The following is a 23,463-nucleotide window of genomic DNA, read 5'->3' as shown; positions in this document are numbered from 1 at the left end:
GAAAGGAATCTGCACGCGGAAAGAAAAGAAAAAAAAATAAGAAGAAGAGATCAAAGATGTGCGTTTGATACGAAGTAGTTTCGTGCCCTTCGATGCCCTCGCAATTAACCTCCGGCCAGTACTTTCGAACGGTTCGCCAAGAGAAACGGAATTGGCCCTTTTGCTGCCGTGCAATTTACTACTTAAGGGTTATTCCTTTGAGAGGAATGTATTGCCAAGTTTCGGAAACGATATATACACAGGCTTCGATTTATCGAAATATTCTTCTCACAATCAATCTCATCGATTTTTTCATCGAGTTATATCAATCCAAATAAAGGCGAAACCTTTAGCCAATCAAACAATATTATTTTTAATATATCGAATATTTAACAAATATTTATATACACGTTAGAACACGTGTTTATTTTACAATATCTTCCCCCCTCTCCTCCTCTAGAAAGAAAACATAATTAAAACGTAATTTACTATTGTGTTATCGCGATTCACGAACTCGTCTAGTTGACGAATTGAAAGCTTAAGAATGATTTACCGGTTAACATAGTTTGTCGTCTAGTCGGTAGACAAGAATACAGTAGCTCGAAAGATCGAGGCGCTATTATTACGCGTTTTTGGCAATCGTAGACGCAGCTGTTTCGTCGGAGAAAACTAATTTTATCCGGTCGTCGCATAGGCTCGTGCCTTAATTATATCGCTGCAAGTCTGGTAGTTACATATAGGAGAGAAATAGTTGAACGTTACCGAAGAGAGATTGGACTTCCCTCTGGATTACTTGGATACACGTTACCGCGGTGAACATGATTGAAAACTGCGGTCCGCCATTGTGATACCATTTATGTTGCATTAGTGCATGGTGTCATTCACCGACACCCTTCAAAATGAATTTCATTGAAAGTGAAAGAGAATTCTATATCTACAAAACTACTTTATTCATTATTATTATTATTATTATTATTATTATTATTATTATTATTATTATTATTTTGGGGGGGGAGGGGGTTTATTTGATGATACACGAGCTTCCTATTCTAGATTTATAAATAAAGAACAGAAAGATTATTTTGTACTCTTTACTTCAGATAATATTGATTATCTATTAAGGATTGTGTTTGTTTTATATTAATCTTGTTCTCATTCTATTCTATTCTATTTTATTCTATTCTATTCTATTCTATTTTATCTCTCGTTTAAGATTTCGAAACGGGGAAGGGTAACCGAAAAGGAAGAGAGAAAGAGAGAAAAAATAACTTCCGCGTAGCGTCGAGCCTGAAGAAATTTATGATCCTTCGTTCGGAGTGGTTTTGGGGTATAATTCACAAGATGCACCTCGTTAAAAGCGGTTTATTATAGAACAGTATTTTTTCTACCTATCTAAAGTATCTTTTCTTTAGTATTATAATAAATCAATGTGTTTCGAAGAATTCAAGAGAAGAAAGAAAAGAAGTAAAAAGAAAGAAAAACAATTTTAATCTTGCATCAGCGAGATAATATAATACAATGGGTGAAATGTAATGAAGCACGTATTTAATAAGCAATAATATTTGTAATAGACGAATAAACGATTGAATCGAATGAAAATCTATAATAAATTAAGAGGTATCACCGCTAACTGTAGTGTATAGTCATATACATTTACGTTACCGTTAGAGCGCAGTACAGTTAACCGTAAAATGAATATAACCAAGTGTGCTAAATGGTAGAAGATTAACAAAGATGAAAGAAGATAGGTCAAAACCGAACCGCGAGAATTAATATTTAATCTTCTTCTAACTGTATGCGCTGCATTTTGCCTTCGACGACTATCTCGTGGTAGAGTAGTTTCGTGACCGTACTCGTCTTAGCTCCCGTTGAAATCTTAAATAGAAAAAGATGATAATAGTAGTAGTATTAGTAGTAGTAGGTACCTAATATCAACATAAATACTTATGAGGAAATAAATTTGTTCAACTAAATGAATCGCATTTTCGTGTCGTTAACGTACGACGCATTGCATCGTCGTTCCTTTTTCCCTTCGATGTCCATCGTAGATTTTTCTTTTTCTTTTTTTTCTTCGAAGTAACAAGTAACATTTGGACCAATAGGAGGAGTCGTTGCTCGTTCTCTTATCCGCAAAAACACGTTTCGAGCGCGCTTTTTTAACCGTTCCTGCACGATAAGCTGCAACTCGGAACTCCTCCTGGCTCGAGCCGTCCGAAGCACAGCTCGGGAATAATGTATCGGATCCTTACCTATTTATGCGACAGTACTCGATGCCAATCTGCCGCAGGGAATACCGAAGCAGTCCCTAAGAAGGAAACGTCGGAGTAATCGATTTTCTTGCTACTCCAAGTGCTCTCTCTCTCTCTCTCTCTCTCTCTCTCTCTCTCTCTCTCTCTCTCTTATTCTGTCCGGCAGGCAAATCGTTATTTCTCTTCTCGACGATATCCTCGTGTGGAATCTTTCGAAAGTTCGCTAGACGCGAATACGATCTTCTTGAAATATACACGTTTTCTTTTTTTTCTTTTTTTTCTTCCTATTCTTTGATCGGACACATCTCTACCTTCACGTTTCTACCTCTTGTGGGATACTGCATTTTTCGAATCCTAATGTAACTGCCTGTGCGATCTATTATTTCTTTCATACGCTGTAAGATTTTATCTGTATCTCTACTTTACACCGGTTACCAATCGAATTTCGAAATATCTTTCTCGCTATACGATACTTACTCGATTAAGAATAATCTTCTTAATTGTAGCATTGATCGTAATATTTACTTATTAATAAATACGAATTTGTATAATTGAAATCTTGGGACGTAATCTCCAGGTACGTAAGAAAATCTTTAAAGAAAAGAAGAAAAAGGTTGCTAAGAGAAAATTTAATTTTATAGTCATCGATTAGTAATGGGAATCTTGCCGATACGTTCTGACCCTTACAACGAATGTGAATGAAAAAAGATAGAAATAAAGGAAGGTGAATAAGAAAGAAAAAAATAAAGAAAAAAAGAAACTAGAGAAAAGAGAGAAAGGGAAAGACAAAGAAAGAAGAGAAGGTGGCACATGGGGGCACGTGTGAATTAAAGAGGCGAGTTGAGCGCCACTACGACGGCATTCCATGGTGCTGTTAGTCCGTTGCATCCACGCCGCCCTGTTCCTCCGATCTCCTTATATACGTACACGCGGTACGTATACCTATGTATATGCGTGTACACACGTGTGCGTTAGAACGTCAGGACGTATATACAGTACATCGGGTAAATCGTGTCTTCGGTACCAGTCGTCAGCCTCTTATAGTGCTCTTATAGTCAATGCACGGTCGCTAGTGAATAACGACGAGGCCCTTTCTTCCAACTCGGCGTATCCTCTTCTCTACATCCTCCTTCGACTTCTACTAGTCTCCCTCCACCACCCCATCCCATCCCATCCCACCCCATTCCGCCTATTCGTAATAGTCGCTCCTTCGACCTCCTCCATGATCCTTTCCCCCTTCCCCCTTCTTCCCTTCTTCCTTTTTCTTCCTCTCACCTATTCCTCGTCGATCCCGCTTAACATTTGTTATCTACGACCGCGATAAATCACCTTTGGGAATAGCAAATTTATGTCCAAGTACTTACACTACGCCGATATCTAACCTTCATTTTTCAATCGTGCTAGCTCCGAGATCGGTACTTTGACTCTTAGCGATCGTAGCCTCGATGATCCTGAGAGAGGTCATCGCTTTGGATAGATAGATGTGCATGTATTTATATGCGTTTGTGTGTGTGTTTATGTATCCGTCTGCTGTCTCTCTACGTGTAACCACTCGAGACGCGTTATTTTCAATTCAATCTTTCTCGATAAAGGATGAAATATTCTCATTCTATTCCTTAGAAATATTCTCATAGCGGATTACAGTAAGGAAAATAATGACTCGCATTTCGAATAGATACTCTTTTTCTTTCTTAAGATTCTTTTCTCTCTTTCTCTTTATTTTCTTTTTTCTTTTTCTTCTTTTCTCTTTATATGGATAAGACACACAATGGAAACTCTAGAAAGGATTGTAACAGAGAGAAAGAAAAGTTATATACTACCGCGGCGGATATATTTTTTTGATGGTTAATCTTCCCCCGTATAGCTCGAGTATCGTTTGAATATCGCAACGGGAAATACTCTTGTATGAATGGTTTGCCGTACAACCGGGGGAAGTTGTTTGCGAAAGAATGAGTTCAATTAGTAGCAAACATTTAGCTAGCTTGGATTAGAAGTTGAGCATTTAACGTGCTCATGTTGTCGTCGTTGTCGTCGTCGTCGTCGTTGTCGAGTACTATTGACAACGACGAATAGCAACGAAGTAAAATGTGATTTGCCATTAATTTTCTCTTTCTTTATCTTTCTATCTTTCGTTTTTTTTTATCTCTCATTGCATCGATTATACACGAGTCTATTTTCTACGTTATCTTCTATATCCTCTTTAGATCAAATTACACGGTCGAATGAAAATGTTCTTATGATGAATAAAAAAAAATATACTACGTACGTTTGAGAGATTCATTCAATATTAAGAAAAAAAAATATATTTAAGAGATGATTCACGTGTACGTAAAGTACTTAGGTAACATGGGTGTGTTAAGAAAAGAGATATCCGGTGTATATAGTGTTGGGATTAGAAATTGAGCGCTTAACGTGGATAACACGCGGCTCTTGAAAGCGAGTAGTCGCCGCGGGAAAACATGATTCACCACGACGTAGATTCCCTCGAGGACTATGAACGAACGAACGAAGGAACAAACGAAAGAACGAACGAAGCAATGAAGGAAAGAATAAACGAGAAAACGAATAAGCGAGTGAGCAAGCAAGCAAGCAAGCAAGCAAGTAAGCTGCTGTTGCTGCTGCTGGTGCTGCAGTGGCTGCCGCCTCTTTCTCCCTTTCCTTTCATTCTCTTTTTTCTTTCCCGGCCGACTGGTTTTGCTTGGCGAGCAATGGACTCTCGATTTCGAAAGGGAGCGAAGACCGGCCACGAGGAGGCAGCCACCCAACCGACACTTGTCTCGTTACGAGCCTGTGGTGTCATGTGCAGAAGAGTAAAGAATAGTCTCGTGCCACGATCGGAAGAATACCGAACTCGACAAGACGCGTTGTTCCTCTTTCTCTTTCTTTCTTTTTCACTCGACTTCCTTTTCTTCCTTTCAATTTTGTCCTTTCGTACGATTAATCCGCTTCTTTTTATCATCAACGATGATCGCGTTTTTTTTCTTATTCTCTTCCTTTACCTTCTCCTCCTCTTCCTTCTTCCCTTTCGTATAAAGAGAAAACCTTATTCCGAGAAGGCTACTTCTTTTTACGATCTAGAAATTCGTTGAGGAATTCTAGTAAGCAGTTAACTTCCTCCTCTTTTCGTTTATTTTCATTCCTATTCCTTTCCTATTACGCTTTTCTCGTCTTAGAAAGGTTTCCCTAAGCGCTTAACGAGTATCGATTTTGTCATACAAACTGTTATAACGTGTAGTAGGCGCGTTCAGAGATTTTGCGATAGCACTCTTAATCGTCCTGAAGCCGGTCGTGCGATTTAAACTAACCAGACTAGTAGGAGTAGTAATAGTGTAGTAGTAGTAGTAGCAACAACAGAAGCAAAGATCGGCCTGCTGCCTTCCTTGGCTCTTCGATTCTTGGTAGGTGCGAGAGTCGATCGAGGATTATTACTTCTCTTTGGCTTCCCGCTTAACGGCTACGTATCCTCGAACTCTTCTACTCGTGCTATCCTCAACAGCGTTTCTCAATTTCTACCTTATCTTCTATTCTCTCTCAATTTCAATCTTAAAAATAATAAGCTATATTTGTCTATAATGATATAGCCCTTTAACAACATATCGAATAGATTTTTTTACTGTTTTCTGTGATGATGCACTTATTTTCAATATAAATATTTACGGATAATTTATGTACACCATATACATTGAAATCACCTAAACGGTAATGTTGGATATTCAATTTTGCGAGTAGAACCGTATGCAGCGATTCAGTTGAAGTTAGTTGGTTTCTAATAGTGCATTTATTGAAATGACTTTTCAACACCCTGTATATGTTCAGATCAGATAAAATATTTATTAAATAAAAAGAAAATGTATATATAGGTTTTACCACTTTATTAAAATTCAATCGTTCGTATCAGCTCGTATCTTCTAATCACATTAATCGAGGTAATAGAATGAGGAGGAAAAAGTAGTAATGGAAAACAACTTGAAGGATCATTTTGCAGCCTGCAATCGAGGTGCAATTCCTTCGTCGGCATGCCGTTCAACTTCCGCACGGCCGTCGACACCCACTCGAGAAAACTCTGATCGCTTTCTGCCACGCAAAGCGTTCCTTATTTAATCGGAGGATTGCTTGAAAAACCAATCTTGTTGTTTGTATTCACGTTGGCTCTATTGATCTTGTGTCAGAAATTACCAAAGTAATAGTAATAATATAATTCGTGACAAATGTTGTAAACCGAAAAAAAGGTGTAACTCTTGACGAAATCTTTGATAAGACCTATGAAAAAATATAGAAAAATCTTTGACGATAAATTAAGAAAAAACCTTATACTCTAAATAATACACTATTCATGATCTGACTTTAAGAATTATATTTATAATATTGTATTTTTTTAGGATAAAACTTGCAAACCTAAACTAAAACCGTACACAAACTTTACCTTATATTATAATGTTGTATTTATAAGGTTTCATTATTACCCTAAATCTTAAATTACTTTCGTGTAATGTCTTTTGATGCATCGTATGAATAAATACAGAATCACGATAAGAAAGCAAAGAATGGTAAAGGGATTAGTCGAATAGAGAAATCTTACGTAGGTTTTATATTAACCGTTGGGAACGGTGCTTGTAAGATTCACGCCGGGGTCGATAAAAGTACGCGACCAACGCACACGTTCCTTTACTACTTTTCTTTGGTCTGGCCAGACTCGTGCACCTACTACTTCCTTTCTTTCTATTTTTCTCTTTTTCTCTCGAGATACTTCTTGCATCGTCGTAAAGTTCTTCTCGTTCCTTTCTCTTTGATTCTTTCTTTGCTGTGTTTCCTTTAGTCTCTCTCTATTTCTCTCTTTTTTTCTCTTTTTCTCTTTCATCTTCTTTCTTGTTCTCACTCTAACTCCCTTCGAACGCGTGTCTCCTCTTTCAGTTTGTTCCTTCACATCGTCCTTCGCCTTCGCGAGTTTTTCTCTCTCCTCTTCAGTCCCTTATTTCTTTCTTCTTCTTCTTCTCCACCACCACCACCATCACCATCAGCTCTTACACCCTTCCTCCCTGCATCGTCCTCTTCATCCTTTTCCCTCGTTCTTCGAAGAGCCGCTCGAGCATGCGTGACTCAAGGTCACCAACTCATGCAGCAGTAACCGAGTCCTCCGCGTACATACGTATGTACATACCTACTACGTACACTTACTCTTACTTACACACACACACACACACACACACACACACACACACACACACACACACATATATATATATATATATATATATATATATATATATATATATATATCAAACACATACGTATCTTTCACACACGTTATATGACCACCGCCGTCAGCGACTTACTAACACCCGCGAATATAGCTGGAACGTGTCGGCATTGCTGTTGTAGGAGGTCGTAGGCGAGAAGCTAAATTTTTTTTTCTTTTTTTCATTCTTTCTTTTTTTCTTTTTTTCGGTCTCTTACTAAAAGATCGAGTCAGATAATCTCTCATTTATTTACCTTCTTCTCATTTGTCGCAATTATCCATACATACATATATGTGTACGTGTTCACGTTACACTTCGTTAATTTCATTTCAAATCGATTTAACGGAACTTAATTGTAACACACGTAACGTGAAAGAAAAATAATTCCCATGAATAAATCATGTTATTTGAATTAATCGTATTACTTGTTTCGAACGTGTGCGCGCGAATTGATCTGGTCTAAACATACCAATGGATACTTTTCATTCGATTAATCGAACATTATCGTAATGGTTTTGTAACTGTTATTATTGTCACTGTCGGTTGTTTCGGTGACGACCCAAATAAATTAGTCAGCGTTAGACTAAAGGTTATGCTCGTCGCATTGCGATTTGTGGCGAGCCGTTTAAATGTCATTATAATGGCTTACCTCGTAAAATACGCTCGAACTCGCAGACAAGTATCGTGACTCGTAGAATCTCCCTTCCTACCTTATTCTCTTTGGAATACATGACGACTATTCATAAAAAAGGAACGTAAAGAGAAAGAGAAAGAGAAAGAGAGAGAGAAAATAAAGAAGCTTGTTCTGATCACGATCAAAACGATTAAGAGTTGGCTTAACGAACTTGTAGATTCTTGATCTTTTTTTTTTTATTTATATTCTAATGAAATAGATTAATACATCGCCGTTGACAAATCGAGTTGATTATTCATTTGCACCATTGAATTAATCATCCTCTATCTTATCACACAAATATTAATGAGCTTCTTTCATTCGAGTTCTTAGCATGTTTAATACGTAAACTCGAACACGCTTGTGTCTATCTATCTTTCTCTAGCATATTGAGGATGAATTTATTAAGACTCGTCATTTGTGATTACGCAAATCACTGGGTGTGCCTCTAATCGACTTATAGTATATCGATCAACGATGACAAATTCTTCAAAAATCAAACTGGGTTAAGAAAAACAAAGAAAAGAAAAAAGAACATTAATGTAAAAATTACGAGTTAACATACACCTTAACGTATGATTAGTTATGAAAATTATTCCACCAATTAATATTAATAATAATTAGTCATTAATAAAATGAATTATAATTAGTAAATAAATTTCCAATGAGATTATTGTAGAGAATGATGTTGGATCTATTAAATGAGTATTTATCATTCCAGTTCGTAGGTGATTGATATAAAACGGAAGTACTTTGGTAGAGAGGATGAAGATTAGTGGACGAATTCCAATGTAAGCTAATAGATTTGATTTTAACGAAGAAGAAGGGGTAAAATCGTAGATAGATCGGTGCTTTCTTGCCGCGCGCCATAAATATTCGCAGAGAACGGACGGCGGGAAGCTGGACCGGACTGGACCGGGCTGCTGTTGCTGCCGCACGCGTCGCTGAATCCGAGTTATGCGCGGACGTGCTAATAACAAGCCGATTCTATTTCCCCGTGAATTCCGTCATTCTATTACACGGCGCGCTTGCCTTTTAGGATTTATGGTCGGTACTAACGTTTCACGAATATTGTTCGAATCGGCTCGATTCTTCCCTACGTTATTCACGTCTCTTTCTCTCTCTCTCTCTCTCTCTCTCTCTCTCTCTCTTTCTCTATTTATCTTCACCTCTATTTCCCTTTATCCTATTTTCTAGTAATTTCGAATTCTCATAATTTGCATTCCTAACGTTGTTCGAATCCTTTGAAAGATATTAAACGTTTAAGAACATTTTGTATTCCGAATTTATATTTGAATAAAAATTTAGGGAATATGTATACATATATTCTTTTTTACATATTATCATCGCTTTCGATCTCATTCCATTTCTTTTTTTTTTTTTTTGAGAGATAAAGATGTGCGAAGAAAAATAAATGTATTATATACCAACAATCTGTAACTTCATGGAATGTACAACTTCTTCAAGCACACAGGAGAGAATCGATTTAAAAGAACGTTTGAAGAAGTTCGATACAACGAGTATCGCGAATATTCGTCATATCTTCGTTTTTCGATTATCGTTGACTCACGCAGAGAACCACTGGTCACGAACGAACGAGATTCCTGGGCAGAAGGCACGATATCGAGTGCCACGGTTTGGTATGGTTTGCCCATGGTATGCCAAGGTACGAAGGGACGTCTCGACTAAGAACGGGCGTGAGCAAGAACAAGTGGCCGAGAGAAGAGAGAAGAAAGAGAGAAGGAAAGAAAGAGACTAAAAGAAAGAGAGAGAGAGAGAGAGAGAAGTCGCGAAGCAAGCCGTAGGCTTCGAGATCTTTCGGTTCTTCTTCTCTCTGTATTCTCTCCTTTTCCCGCAGCACCTCGTAATAAAACGATCCCCCCTCGACCAATTTACGCCTGCGAGATCCAGCTTGGTTGTGCACGACGTTTCACTGGCAGCCCGTTCATAGCCGATAACTCCATTCCGACGTTTGGTCACGACTTCGAGGTATCCCTCGAAGGCTTACTTCGTGTCAACGATCTTCAGGGTTCTTGTCTTGCGAATAAAACGGATTGCCCTGTTATTTTTATTCTTATTTTTTTTCTGTGTCTTTTTTTTCTTTTTAAACTTTTATTCTTTACGAGAGGGAGAAAAGAAGAATTGAAAAAAATCGTTTATAATATTTTTTTCATTTCTATTTTATGAGAAGTGAATTATCATCTTTTAAATTTTTATGTTCGATATTTAATTATCGATATTTTTCTTTTTTACAAATCTAATGAAATACAATTAATATAAATAATTCGATTCGTTTAAATATAAATTGAATATAATATTAAATAAATATATATTTATTGGTATAATCAAGGATAATATTAAACTGTAACTTTGTATCGATAAGACTATTACCTTTTTAGATATCGACGTTTATTATACCAACTTAACTTTAAATAATATATTCGAGTAAAATCTGTGTATTACATCGTAAATATTCACAGATTACACGTGTTCGTCTCTAATTGCACTCGTTTTACGAAATTAGAGTCCTACAAGGATCGACGTTACTTTATATCGTCGTATTTACGTCCCACCGTATTGCTTTTTTACCTTTCTTTTATTATCTTACCTTCATATTCCTCTCTTTTTTTTCCTCTACGGTGAGAAACCTTAACGATACTCGTAAGTATTATTATTCGTCTTCTTATTTGGCTCGGACGCGCATGTATTAATAAAATCCTTTGAGAAAATAAGAAATCTTTCGTAGTTTTATTTCTAGGATCATCGTATTCGTGATATCCGGCCAAAGTATTATACACAGAGGACGAAGGTTTTCTTAAATGGCGCCGCAGGATCGTTTCGTCCTTCCATTCTTCTCGTGGGGGGATAAATTTGACGTTCGATGCGGTCGCCGAGGCGAGAGTTGCTTGAACCGTGTTCGCATAAGAGAAAAAGAGAAAGAGAAAAAGAGAGAGAGAGAAAGAGAGGGAATGAGAAAGAAAGAAAGAGAGAACTCGAGACTCTCAAGGCCAACGCAATTATTGAGTTTATGTAGATGTCAGCTTGATATTTAATGCGCCGTTTGTCTACCACCTCTTTGCCTCCCTGCTACGGGCATGTCATCGTCAATGTGTTCGCACCAAGTAAAAGTCCAACATCGTTTCTAACTCTAAATCAAAAATACGTGGATATAAGTGAGTAATAAAATAACGAATAGGATAGACAATCCTGAATGAATCTTTTATATGCTTTTTCTTCGAACAAACATTATTATGTTTGCATATTTCTTGACGTTTCCCTTATCATCAAATTTCCGAAAATAAAATTTTAAGTTTTTTTTTCTTTTCTCCATTAGATTTTTTATACATCTAGAGTGACTTGTCTAATAAGTTAGAGAAACACCATCTTTCCAAAGATCATAACGAATTGTATAAATTTATAGCTATTTTATCTATATGTGTTTCTGCATGTTCGTCGTTCTCATCACCAAAGCAAAGTGTCTTTTAGCAGAAGGATAAATGCCTGTAAGTCGTCGTCGTATAGTCTCTTGAACAAAGGCTATCGTATTGGTGAACGTATATGTTTCTCAAGGCCAGGGACAAGTATAGTACAGTACAGTACGTGTAGCGTAGATACTCTTTTATTTGCTTGCTTGCTTACTTGCTCGCTCGCTCGACTTACAACAGTCGATCCTCTCGCCGATCGCATCACCGCCGACACATAAACATTTCTCCGATCCTACCTGCTAATTTGATCATGCTCTTCGTTGAAACCTCTTGAAGAGTTAAAAAGCAAAAATCGAAAAAGAAAAAGAGAGAGAAAAAAAAAGGGGAAAAAATAGAAAAAGAATAATTATCGAAAAATTACGATATGTGCGCATTCGAAAGCATCTTTTACCTTTTATCTTCGTTCGTTTTCAAGGCCAATTTTGTGTGTTGCACTCGTTTGTTGTTAACGATCACTGTGCTTCGTTTATTTACGGACCAACAGTTTTAACGGTCAACAAGAATGATCGTAATCCACGTGTTCTGAATATTACGCCGTTATTAATAAGGCTCTCGATGTTTCCGCTTTCAACATATATACGATCCTATTACTCGTTCCATCAAGGCCAAAGCAATTAAAATGTTCGTTCATATACCATACTTGCGAATAACGACCGATATGGCTTTTAATATTTAAAGAGGAGTCGGGCGGGTGCTTTTGGTGATTCTGTAATTTATATTATTGTTGATAAACGTTATTGCTGATAATCGTAATTATCGATATCATTTCCTCGAGGTTAATCGATATCATTTCAGCACGGTTATCGTGTTTTCATTGGCAAATTTCACTACGTTTAGTTAAATTTAAATATCGAAAAATTTTCTTCCAAAATGATTTTGTAAAAATATTATTATAAAATGGAATGGTATAATAATAATAATTATTATTATCGGATTTCTTTTATATAATTTCGTTACATAAGATATCTATAATATTTTAATATAGAGCATACTTTACAAGAACATTATACGGTAGCTTCTTAGAAGAAGATTAAGATGAAACGTGATGCATTTAAATTCAACGAAATATTCTTCGATAATATTAATATAAAAAAAAATCTTTCGTAATAATTATTATCTCTCGTTTGTCGAATATAAAGAGAATGAAAGAAAGAAAAAAGTAGAAATAAATAAATATATAATGCTCGTTCGATCGATAAATTTTTTTCAAAAGTATTATAATATATAAAGTAAAAATGTTAGGGAATCTTAAAAGAATGTCGAAGAGAAGAAGAATCATCATCATTGGTTTCGCGTATAGAGAGTTAGAGTCCTCGGGCATAAAGTTGAAGAAAAACTCGACATCGAAAAGATGAGAGCAGCCCGTTTTCTACGATCGCTGATCATCAAAGACCGAGAATTGAGTTTATCTTGGTGCCATAATTCATACCGGTTTTTCGGACATTCAGGGTGGTGCGCGATTTCTTGCCAATCACTCGGTTAACATTTCGGAGATGGGGTGGACCGCTGTTTCTCCTCTGTTGGACTCGTTTAAAAAGCGAGCACTATACATAAACCATGGGCCCAATGTTTTCTCTTTTCGAGATCCTCGTATCTCTTTCGAACGCTCTCTTCTCTTTGGCCAAATCTTTACGGTTATTATCAACTGGAATATATCCGCCTTTTCGATCCGTAGATCCGAGAATCCCACGGCATTCTTCGAGTCGACACACATTCGTAGAAGATTTTATGTGTGAGAAGCGAGGGCGACGCACGTAACGACGAAGCATGCGAACCAAACACGCACGCACTATCTTTCTCTTTCTCTCTTTCACTCTTGAGTCTTCTTCGCTCGAGAAAGATTTAATCGTCTCTCCGAGCATCGGCACAGAATAGTTACATAATTGCTGGCATCCCGTCGCTAGTCGTACCAGAACTCACGTGCCTCTTCTCTACCTACGACCACGATTTATGTTTTTGTCCAGACTCTTACTATTACGACTACTAATATACTACTAATACTACTATCACCATCACTACCACCACTATTACTATTATCACCCTCTCTTCCTCCTTTTCATCTCTCTTTTCCAAGGAATGTTATTTTCTTGTTTTTCTATATCTTCTTATTCTTCTTCCTCTTTCTCTATTGCATTTAACTTCACGACAAGAGACCTATACCTCGAATGCGACGTACGTACCAGCCATTCTCATAATTGATTTTAGATTTAATCGAGTTAAAACGACTACTAGACTGGACTTCTCTCTCTTGCGGTTTACAACGAAGCCAGTTTTACCATCGAGATTATCAAATTCTTTTATAACTTACATATGTATTCGATTACCTATCTAAGAAGATTTTTCATTTCTTTCTACAACATTTTTCTAATAATCTTTTATATATTTATTTTTCTTTTTATCTTTGCTATTATTTCTTCTTAATTAAATTGTAGCTGATATTATTATATTTTATTTTTATTTTGTACGTATAAATAAGTATGCATACATGTATATAAAGGTAAAAATTTATGGTTAATAAAAGTGGGAGGAAGAAAATACGTAATCGATACGCTTCTCTTCGAGTCGGCTTCTTTCGATTGTCATTCGAAGGTTCCACGAGTCGATCGATGTTCGGCATGACAGTCGTTATTATGTGATCGATAAAAAAAAAAGAGAGAGAGAGAAAGAAAAAGAGAATCTTTCGTCGTTCATTCGTCGAATTATTATTCGTCGTCGTAACTCAACAAAAGGAGCATGGAATTAACGTTGAATCGAATCGTGTGTTTTACTTATCGGTTCTTTGGTATTAATATGACATAACGTGGTATTTCTCGAATAAATTGCATTTCCATCTTTTCCTCGACCTGTTTCTTTTTTCTCACGCGTATTTTGTACGCGTATATATTTATATGTTAAGAGTGTGTATATGTGTTTATGTGTGTGTGTTACGACATACACATCGACCAACTAATTAAAGTCTTACTCATAGCATATGCGTCATCTTGAAGACGCTCCATCTTTTTTTCCTCTTCTTTCCTTCCTTACATTCCCTCTTTTTCTTTCTTCCCTTTTCATCTTTTTTTTCTCCCTTACTTACTTTCCTTTCTCCTCTTCTTCTTTTTCTTACTGCTGTCGTCCTTGTCCTTGTCGTCGTCTCGTCGTCGACGAGTCGAATCGAATCGAAAAGGGATAAAAAGCACAAGGAGCAAATTGTTTCGGTCTTCTCATAGCCGTGTTGTCCGATCGACTCGATAACAAGATAGAGAAAGAAAGAAAGAAAGAAAGAAAGAAAGAAAGAAAGAAAAAAGAAAGGAAGAAAGAGATAGTCACCGTTTTATTTTAATATCTATATACTTATATATTTTTATTATCAATTAAACGACTCGGTTGAATTATTCCCTTACTTATTTCTTTCTTCTTCTTCTCTCAATATCGTAATTAATAACTGTACGGTAATTGATTGGCAGGAAGAACTCAACGGGGACGTCTATTTTCTTCTCATAATTGACGATTATGCGAGTATTATGTTCGGAAGGGGATTCTCCAATGATGATGACGTTTCTTTAAAAGGCCACCTCGTCTTTCTAGTTTTTTCTTTTTTTTTTCCTTTTCTTTCCATTTTATTTGTTTGTTTTTTTTTTAACGAGCCAAACGATCCTGTAATAAATTTTATCGGAATCATCGAGAAAGGCGGAGAACTTTTATTTTCTATGTGAACACGTCGTCGTCGTCGTCATCTTGAAGCAAAATTAATTTTACTTCTCTCTCTTTCTTTCTCTCTTTCTCTCTCTCTCTCTTTCTTTCTCTCTTTCTCTCTCTCTCTCTTTCTTTCTTTCTTTCTCTCTTTCTCTCTCTCTCTCTCTCCTTTTCTCTTTCGGCTTGCGTATTATAAACGAATATCCTGGAGAAACGGTGCGCGTCGTATGTGCCACGGAAATGTCCATAAAATCTGGGCACTTGGCCAGATCGGCTTGGAGCGTGACGTAAAACGGACTGCTGGTTTCAACGAAGATACATTATTCTCCGTGCCAAAGTCGCTCGAGGAAAGAGGGTTTGGTTGCTTGAGGAAAAAAAGGGCAGAAGGGGTAGGAAGGGGTGAGGGGGGAAGGGTAAAGAATCTACTATTTTTCCGAGCAAAGACATTTATTTTTCTTTCTTATATTTTTATTTCTTTCGTTGGAATATTGGCTATCGAGTAGTCATTGTTTATTGGTGACAGAATCCTGATAGTCTGATTTAGTTTATGCGATAGTTGAACGAAAAAGAAGGAAAAAGAAAAAGGAAGAAAGAAAGGATGAACAATTTGTTTTACTCTTGCATGATTTATGATTGGCATTATCGTTACGATCTTTCTTTGTACGGAAAATAACAAAAAGTATGAGTTTCGATTGGTCGATATCATCGCAAAAATGAACTATGCTGTTTCTCTAGATACGATCTTTCTTTATTGAATTGACGTTAACGGTTCTTCTACTTTTTCTTGGTATTTTTCTTTACCTATTTCTCATCTAGGCGAGGTTCGTTCGTATAAATCGTTTTCCCTTTTATAGTCCTACGACTATTATGAAGATCTTTACATCGTTGCTAAATTAATCGATTGACCTTTTTTCATTCCCTTATTGGACATTGATGACGCCTCTCCTACGCAAATTGGATTTTCGAATATTTCCAATCTGATGTTAAGAGTTTCGATTCTTTTATTTTTTTCTCTCTGTCTTTCTCTCTTTTTTTTTGTTTCCTTCCCTTTAACTTTTTCACGAAAAGCAATTAGTTCGGTATCTCTCGTTACAAATATCGATCGCGTACAAATTTAATTTAATTTTATGAAGGTTTGGATTAAAATGAAATAACGTTGTGGAACGTTTTTTCTTCTTTTATCTCTTATAAATAAATTAAATTAATTAGGCAGATTATCCGAATAAAATAATAATATAAAATAAAAACGCGCGCGTATACATTTTTATCGTGGAAATATTACGAAAGATTATTGAATCAACGAGAAAAAAAAGTGATTAGTTTAAAAAAAAAAAATCATTTCATTAACGAGAACTTCTAAAGATCTGATGAAAGGAACAAAAAATGGGCAGATCGCGCGCATCCCTTTGATCGACTAACAAGAAAGCTTACTTTCCATCGATCGAGGCTGTTTCTCCGAAAGACCCATCAACGCGTTTCAGAATCAAGCGCGATCTTCATGGAATGTCTTCGCGCGAAATGCGTTCTCTTTATACCATGGCAAAACCAAACGAGCTGAATCTTCCTTTTCTCTTCCATCCAACAACGATCTGCGCCGAGGCAGTTAATTTAACCGTCTCCATTAAAATTTACCTCAAAGCTCCGATAAAAGTAGTAGCTTAAATGAAAAGAAGAAGAAGAAGAGAAAAAATTTATTTAACGAAAATTCATGAGCTACGTTTTCTTATATCCTGAGAGAAAAAGTATTTAAAAAAAAAAATAAAAGAGAGAAAGAGATAGAAAAAAATAATGTCTTTCTCTCTGCCTATTTTTGTCTTTCTTCTTTTTATTCTTATAATTTTTTTCTTTATGTTCGTTAATTATTTCTTCGACGACGTTCCTCTCTCGACGGTTATTCAGAAACCAAGCAACTCCAGGATGGATAGCACACTGGTCACGCTTGGACGCGTGGTCCATGGTCGAGGGTGGTTGAGAAGAAGTGAAGGAGAAAAGAGACAGATAGGTAAAAGAAAAGAGAGAGTGAGAGAGAGAGAGAGAGAGAGAGAAACGCTGTGAAAAGTGCAACGAGCCGCGATAATTCAGCGCTTGGTTCTCGCGTGGGCGTCGTTGTAATTTTATCTCGAACAGAGGACGTGCTGGAGACGGACAAAGGAGGAGGATGTCCAGATGAAAAAGAGGGAGAGAGAAAGAGAGAAAGGGATGGTAGAAGGAGGATGTGACACAATGTTTTACGATTCTCATTTATAATGTCGGTAATGTTCCGCTCGGTATGCAGTGCGTATACGCCGACTACATTGGTGGTGGGGGTAAGCAAACAGGAGAAAGAGAGACAGAGAGTATCGCCCCATGCGAGACATTAATTCTCGCATCTGGAATTTATCGCGGCTACCACCACCACCAGCCTTCCGGGTTGGCTGCTAGAAGGGTGAAAGAAAGAAAGAAAGAGAATATAGGAACGAAAAGATTTCAAGCTTTGAGATTCGTAGAGTGTAACTCGTGGAACGTGTTGAATTATTTCCGATCTTCGAAAATGCATTAGTCATTCTTACGAAAAGAAGAAAGGAAATGAAAGAGAGATGGAGAGAAATACTTAAAAGTAATGGAACGGAAATAATGAACAAATTATTGAAACCTTGTGATTATTCGTTAATATTTTCTCTAATATACGTTTAGAAAAGACATTTCTCTTTCTTTCCTTCTTTCTGTCTCTCTTTCATTTTCTATTTTTCTTTCTTTGTTGTTATCAATTACGTTTGATTGTAAAATAAGTGAATTGAAACTGGGCAAGATGCGTTCCCTCGTATGGCAAAGTATAGTTTCAATCAGAGAGCGGCCGTAAGCGGATCTTTCTGGCTCGTAAGCGATTCGAGTGGGCGAATATCGCCGACAGGCAAGCAGGCAGGCACGTACGAGGAAAGTATCGGTGCCCGGTGTCGTTTTGGATCGGGTGCGCGAGATGCGTTATTGTCAGCAGACAGAGACAGGGAGAGCCAATTTGCGAGCGGTCCTCCTATCGGAATTAAAGTCATAAAATCGCGGACTAATAGCCTTGTTACGTTAATTCAGTGTAATGTCGCGCAATAAAGATAAACGTAAGAGCGCGCGTATGCTCTCCAAGCCCGCAACCAAACTGGCATAAATTTAATTTAACGACGTAGAAGGACGAAGATGGGAAAGCGCCTTAAGAGGGATGAGAGAATGAGTAAGTGAATGAGTGAACAACTGACTGACTGACTGACTGACTGACTGACTAACTGACTGAATGAGTGAGTTAGTTTGTGAGTGAATGTGTAGGAGAGAAAGAGAAAGAGGAAGCCCATCCAAGGGATAGAAGAAGCGTTAAGGTCCCTCTTGATTGCACTCCTCGACTCCACCAACGACGTTTCATCGAAAGCACCTTGATTTATTTCCCTCAAATAAAAATATTATAGGCCTCGGTGACTACGACCACGATAACGACAGCTTCCATAATCATCAATATTTAAATTCACTGACCAGAATATATTTCATACGTTTCTTGATTTATTCATTTTAAATAAAAACGATATTTTTATTCCTATTGATTTTTAGATGCAAAAAAATCTAAGAAAGAATACGATTGTGTTTAATCTCTCGATTATATAAATTGACTTCCAAAAAAAAAAGTTATCTCGATTGAACCATAGAATCATCATAATTATGTAATCGCTGTATCAGTTAGAATGAGATCTCTTGGAAACGCTATATCATTTATTACCGTGATTTATAATACTTCGTTGGTTATCGATTTTTGTGTTTTTTTCGATAACAAAGTCTTCTTCTAAATTATTCGTCCGTAAGAAAATAGATGTTAAAGATATTAATAGATGTTAAAGTGTTGCGTATGAGTATGAGATTAATCCATTTAAAGTATCAAGCTTCCCGTATTGTTCTTCCCATTATTATTACTAACCGATAAAGTGAATGTATTTGATAAATTTTGAAAGGAAAAGAATATCGTTAATCAAATAAATAGGATATTGTTTCGTTTCTAAATAATTCCACGAGAAAATTATATTTTATTATTGATTGGTTACATTTGTTAATATATTACTCATATATATACGATAAAGTGTGTTTAGTTTCCTTTTATTTGTTAGAATTGAACGATAACGTTCAAAAATCTTAATCTCGTCGCACACAAAATAAATCGGAATTTAACGTTTTTTGGCCATGATCCAAATTACGGTCTCGGGATCAACTCTCAAAGATTCATGATTTAACAGTAGATGTATATAACAAAGGCCAGAATAAATATCGTTTTTAACGAAGACCGAATGAACGAACGAAAGTTGAATATAGCGTGATACATTTCTGGATTTCCTCGAGCGTTCATGAAATATGATATCTTATATTTAATGCTTGTTAATGGTATACTAAAATATGAAAATTGATGTTTCCATTGTTACGTAATTACGACTAATGCGTTACGGTATAACAATTAATCGATTATTTTCATGAATTTCAACGAAATTATTATACTGTATAACTAATAATTTTAGTATGTTTTATAGTTATTAAAAATAATGTATTTCATTTATTTCGAAGAAACGATATTTCCTCAAAAATATCTTCCATAATATTTATCGATCGGTTTATTCATCGTCGAGTGCATTATAATTCTTTCTCTCAACAAGAGAGTCGGCAGACTAGAATGAATAATAAACCGGTCGGAGAAACACGTTCTGATTGAGTTAACTGGCAGCAAACGTCATTACACCATCAACTCGAGGACTTAACATCAAGGCCGTCGAGCGCGCAATCGTATAATCTCGACATCGTATTCAGGTCGTTCTTAGTTAATGTGAACCTCGATGCACCGATTCGTTCGATGTAAAAGTATAACGTGCGTGCTACTACACTCACCGCAAAAGAAATAAAAATTCTTCTCTTAAATGTCCTCTTACCTCTTTTAACCGTGTAACATTTTATTTCATTAAATAGTAAAAGAACAAAAAAATATTCTATTTACTTTTATAATACCGATTGAGCATTCATATGGTATAAAACTATCGATATTAAGAGTACTTTCATGTAAATTTGAATATCATCAGATGAGATAGGAATCTTTAGTTTGCACAATGATAAGAAATCTTTCATGGCATGGGAAGATGGTTAAAATCGTATCGTCGATTAAATCTTATTACAAGTTATATATGTATCTCACGATATAAGTGCCTACGTAAATGCCGTTCGCCGAATCGTCAACACCCATACCGAACCGAAATTATATACCGTAAACGATTTAACTTACATATACATATATGTATACATTACATGTCATATGTATATGGAAATATTCATGTACAATTTTCAGTCACGTACGTACATAGATATGTATGTATTATATATACGTGTATATAATATATACATATAGGAACGTACTTACTCTTCCATAGGTCTATGCGCCAACCAGTATTATCTTATTTACGATGCGTCGTAATGATACCGCGTTCGCAGTCGTAAATTGCCGAGAAACGTCTCTTAGACTGACACGTAACACGGTGGAGGAGCTTGCGTTGCCATTACGGACATCGGCCTTCCAACTTGGACACGTTGGACGCTATACTAGCGTCCCTGCATCGATCATCAACGACGTTGCCACCCACGCCGATTATCGATTCTCCCGAGAGAATTACGAATATTCTCGAAAGAAAATAGCTTCGAGCTTGTTTATTTTTTCCTTTTTTTCATTTTTCATTAACTCTTTTTTATGTTTAAATTATAAGTTTATAGATTGAAAAGTAATTAAAAACAGAACTTTTTTCATAGGTATGTAAATATTAACTTAAAGTAAACGTATATCGCTAAATATCGAACGATCGAATTTTTGCAGTTTTTAATTAATATTTTTTTTTTTATTCGGATGTTATATTGCTTTTTTTATGTTACTTTGCGAGAAATAAAGTTATTAATATATTCTTTAATCGCAATAAATATTTATTGAAATGAGTAATGAGTAATTTTAATTTCATCATCAAATTTTCATGTGTACTGATTTTTATCTCTGAATATCTTTTGAACGCTTAATTTAATCGCCAAAAAATAAGACACCATTTTTATAGAGCAGTTAGTTTCTTAAAAAAATTTATATTGCGCATCTTATAATAGTCATTTATTGTCGAGTTATAAAATTCATAAACAAAAATGAAATTTGTCTAAAAATCATCAAATTTAAATCTTCAATATCATTCAAATAGTGAGGTTTATGGAAAATATATAAGATACCTTTTTTGTAGAGCATTAAATTTCCTACAAAATTCTTCCAGAACATTTTTCTGTACAATCAATTAATGATGAGGTATGAATTTTATTCTATTGGACTGAGAAAAATATAAAAAACTGCGATGCGGAGGATCTTCCTATTAAAATTAAGAGCTCATATTTGGTGAGAATTGTTTTTAGGTGTCTAGCAACCCATTTTTCCGTGGCACTTGAAAAAAAAAAGTCATTTTTTTGACCCACCCTAATATATATATATAGGGAATTTATATTTATGTATTCAATCATAAATGGAATAATCTCAGTAACTTTTTTTTTTCTTCTTTTTAACATCGGCAAACATTATTCTCGAAAATGAGATTCGACGTTTCTTTTTTATCTTTTGATCGTTCCACACGAACGTTCGCCAATTATGGCAACGCGCTTGGAAATCGACGAACGGAAAGATTACCTCGGCTTTCACACATATAAAGCAGGAGACGCCCCTGATTCTGGAGACGTTTACGTAACCGCTCGACGAGAGATGTGGTTTCTCTCTTCTCCCAAGAGAAGACGAGAGGTTGCTTCCGAGCGACATACTTAGCTCGAGATTTCCTCTTTTTATGGTCGTCATCGTCGACGAGCTCGTCGAGCTCGGGTAAATAAATAAATCGTATCTCTTTTCATGATTACGAGCAGGGAAGTGCAAACTACGTATTCTTTTTCTTTTTTTTCCCCTATAAAATATATTAAATAAAATAGAATAGATACAGCGTTTTTTTTTCTATAAAAAATAAATTATAGATTAATCAAATTAATCAGTGTCAATTGTTGAATTGAAATTCTACGTTTGATTTTATACGTATCTCTAATTTTATTTAACATCCTATAGAAATATACAATTTCATGTATATTAATAAATAACAACCGGCAAAAGAGAGAAAGAAAGAGAAAAAAACGGAGAAGTATTATTTATTTTTCGAAGAAACTAATAAATTTCAGTCTTCATTCTGAAGCAAACGAGTGTTAAGGGAACGGAGGCATTCTATCTCGTCAGCATAATTATAGCAGTGAGTGCTCGCGGGAGAGTGCGTGTTATAGCTCATAAATATACGTTTTTCAATCTCCGACAGCTTTCTCGCGTTTCCCTCTTCAAGAGTTTTGTTGTTTCTGTAACACGTCGCGGCATCCAGCTACGAAGGTCGTTTGAATCAATGCCAGAAGCCGTTGCTTTTTTATTTCAAATTGATCTTTATGGGGTTACATGTTACTACGAGAGAACGTTATGGGTAGTTTAGTAGTAGTAGTGTGGAAGAGAATTAACCGAGCCTAGAGGGAAGGATAAGGATAAGGATAAGGACAAGGATAAGGATAAGGATAAGGATAAAGATAAAGATAAAGATAAAGATATAGATACAGATATAGATATAAATAGAGAAAAAAAAGATAAAAAGGGAAAAATAGTATATGAGTAATGCCGTATCTTCTTGTTTTTTTTTGTTTTCATTTTTTCTTCTTTTTACAGATTGCTACGCGACCTTGGAGCCCGGATCAGGGCAAGACGCGAGAAATGACCAAGCTCTGCAACCATAAGAGGAAACTTCTGCTACCGAGCGCAGCAGCCAGTCCTGTTGCCGCCTCCTGTACCTTGCCGGTCTCCTCTTCGACTTTATCTTCTGGACCAACGCCGTCGACGGCAACACCGACAGCAACGGCACCGATTCACGCCGACTCGCCCACCTCACCGGACAAAACCAGAAAAGGTACGTTCTGATACTACTACGATTATCCATCCGTTTTCTTTTCGTTTTTCTTTTGGTTGCCTTCTTTTTCTTCTTTTTGTTTTTTTTTTTCGAAAAAACCGCAACATTAATTAGATAACACCTAAATAAATACTTCTGAGTATATCGTTTAATGTAATCAATTTTCTAGTTCGATTAATATCG

The 23,463-nt window shown here is 36.1% G+C and overlaps 1 protein-coding gene across 4 annotated transcripts in view; it reads left to right on the top strand.

Moving 5' to 3' along the window:
- The window catches only part of LOC107073811 (uncharacterized), a 251,575-nt gene that overhangs the window by 203,517 nt on the left and 24,595 nt on the right, over positions 1-23,463 (top strand). For all 4 annotated transcript variants that reach the window (XM_015334525.2, XM_015334524.2, XM_015334528.2 and 1 more), the window contains exon 3: positions 23,043-23,280. In XM_015334525.2, coding sequence (XP_015190011.2) covers positions 23,043-23,280 — 238 coding nt within the window. The remainder of the gene's footprint in view (positions 1-23,042; positions 23,281-23,463) is intronic.

Source organism: Polistes dominula, unplaced genomic scaffold (genome assembly GCF_049000335.1).
Source record: "Polistes dominula isolate Pdom_NZ unplaced genomic scaffold, Pdom_raw_medaka contig_31, whole genome shotgun sequence".
NCBI lineage: Eukaryota > Metazoa > Arthropoda > Insecta > Hymenoptera > Vespidae > Polistes > Polistes dominula.
The sequence above is the reverse complement of the archived record's forward strand: the minus strand, read 5'-3'. Positions and strand labels throughout refer to the sequence as shown.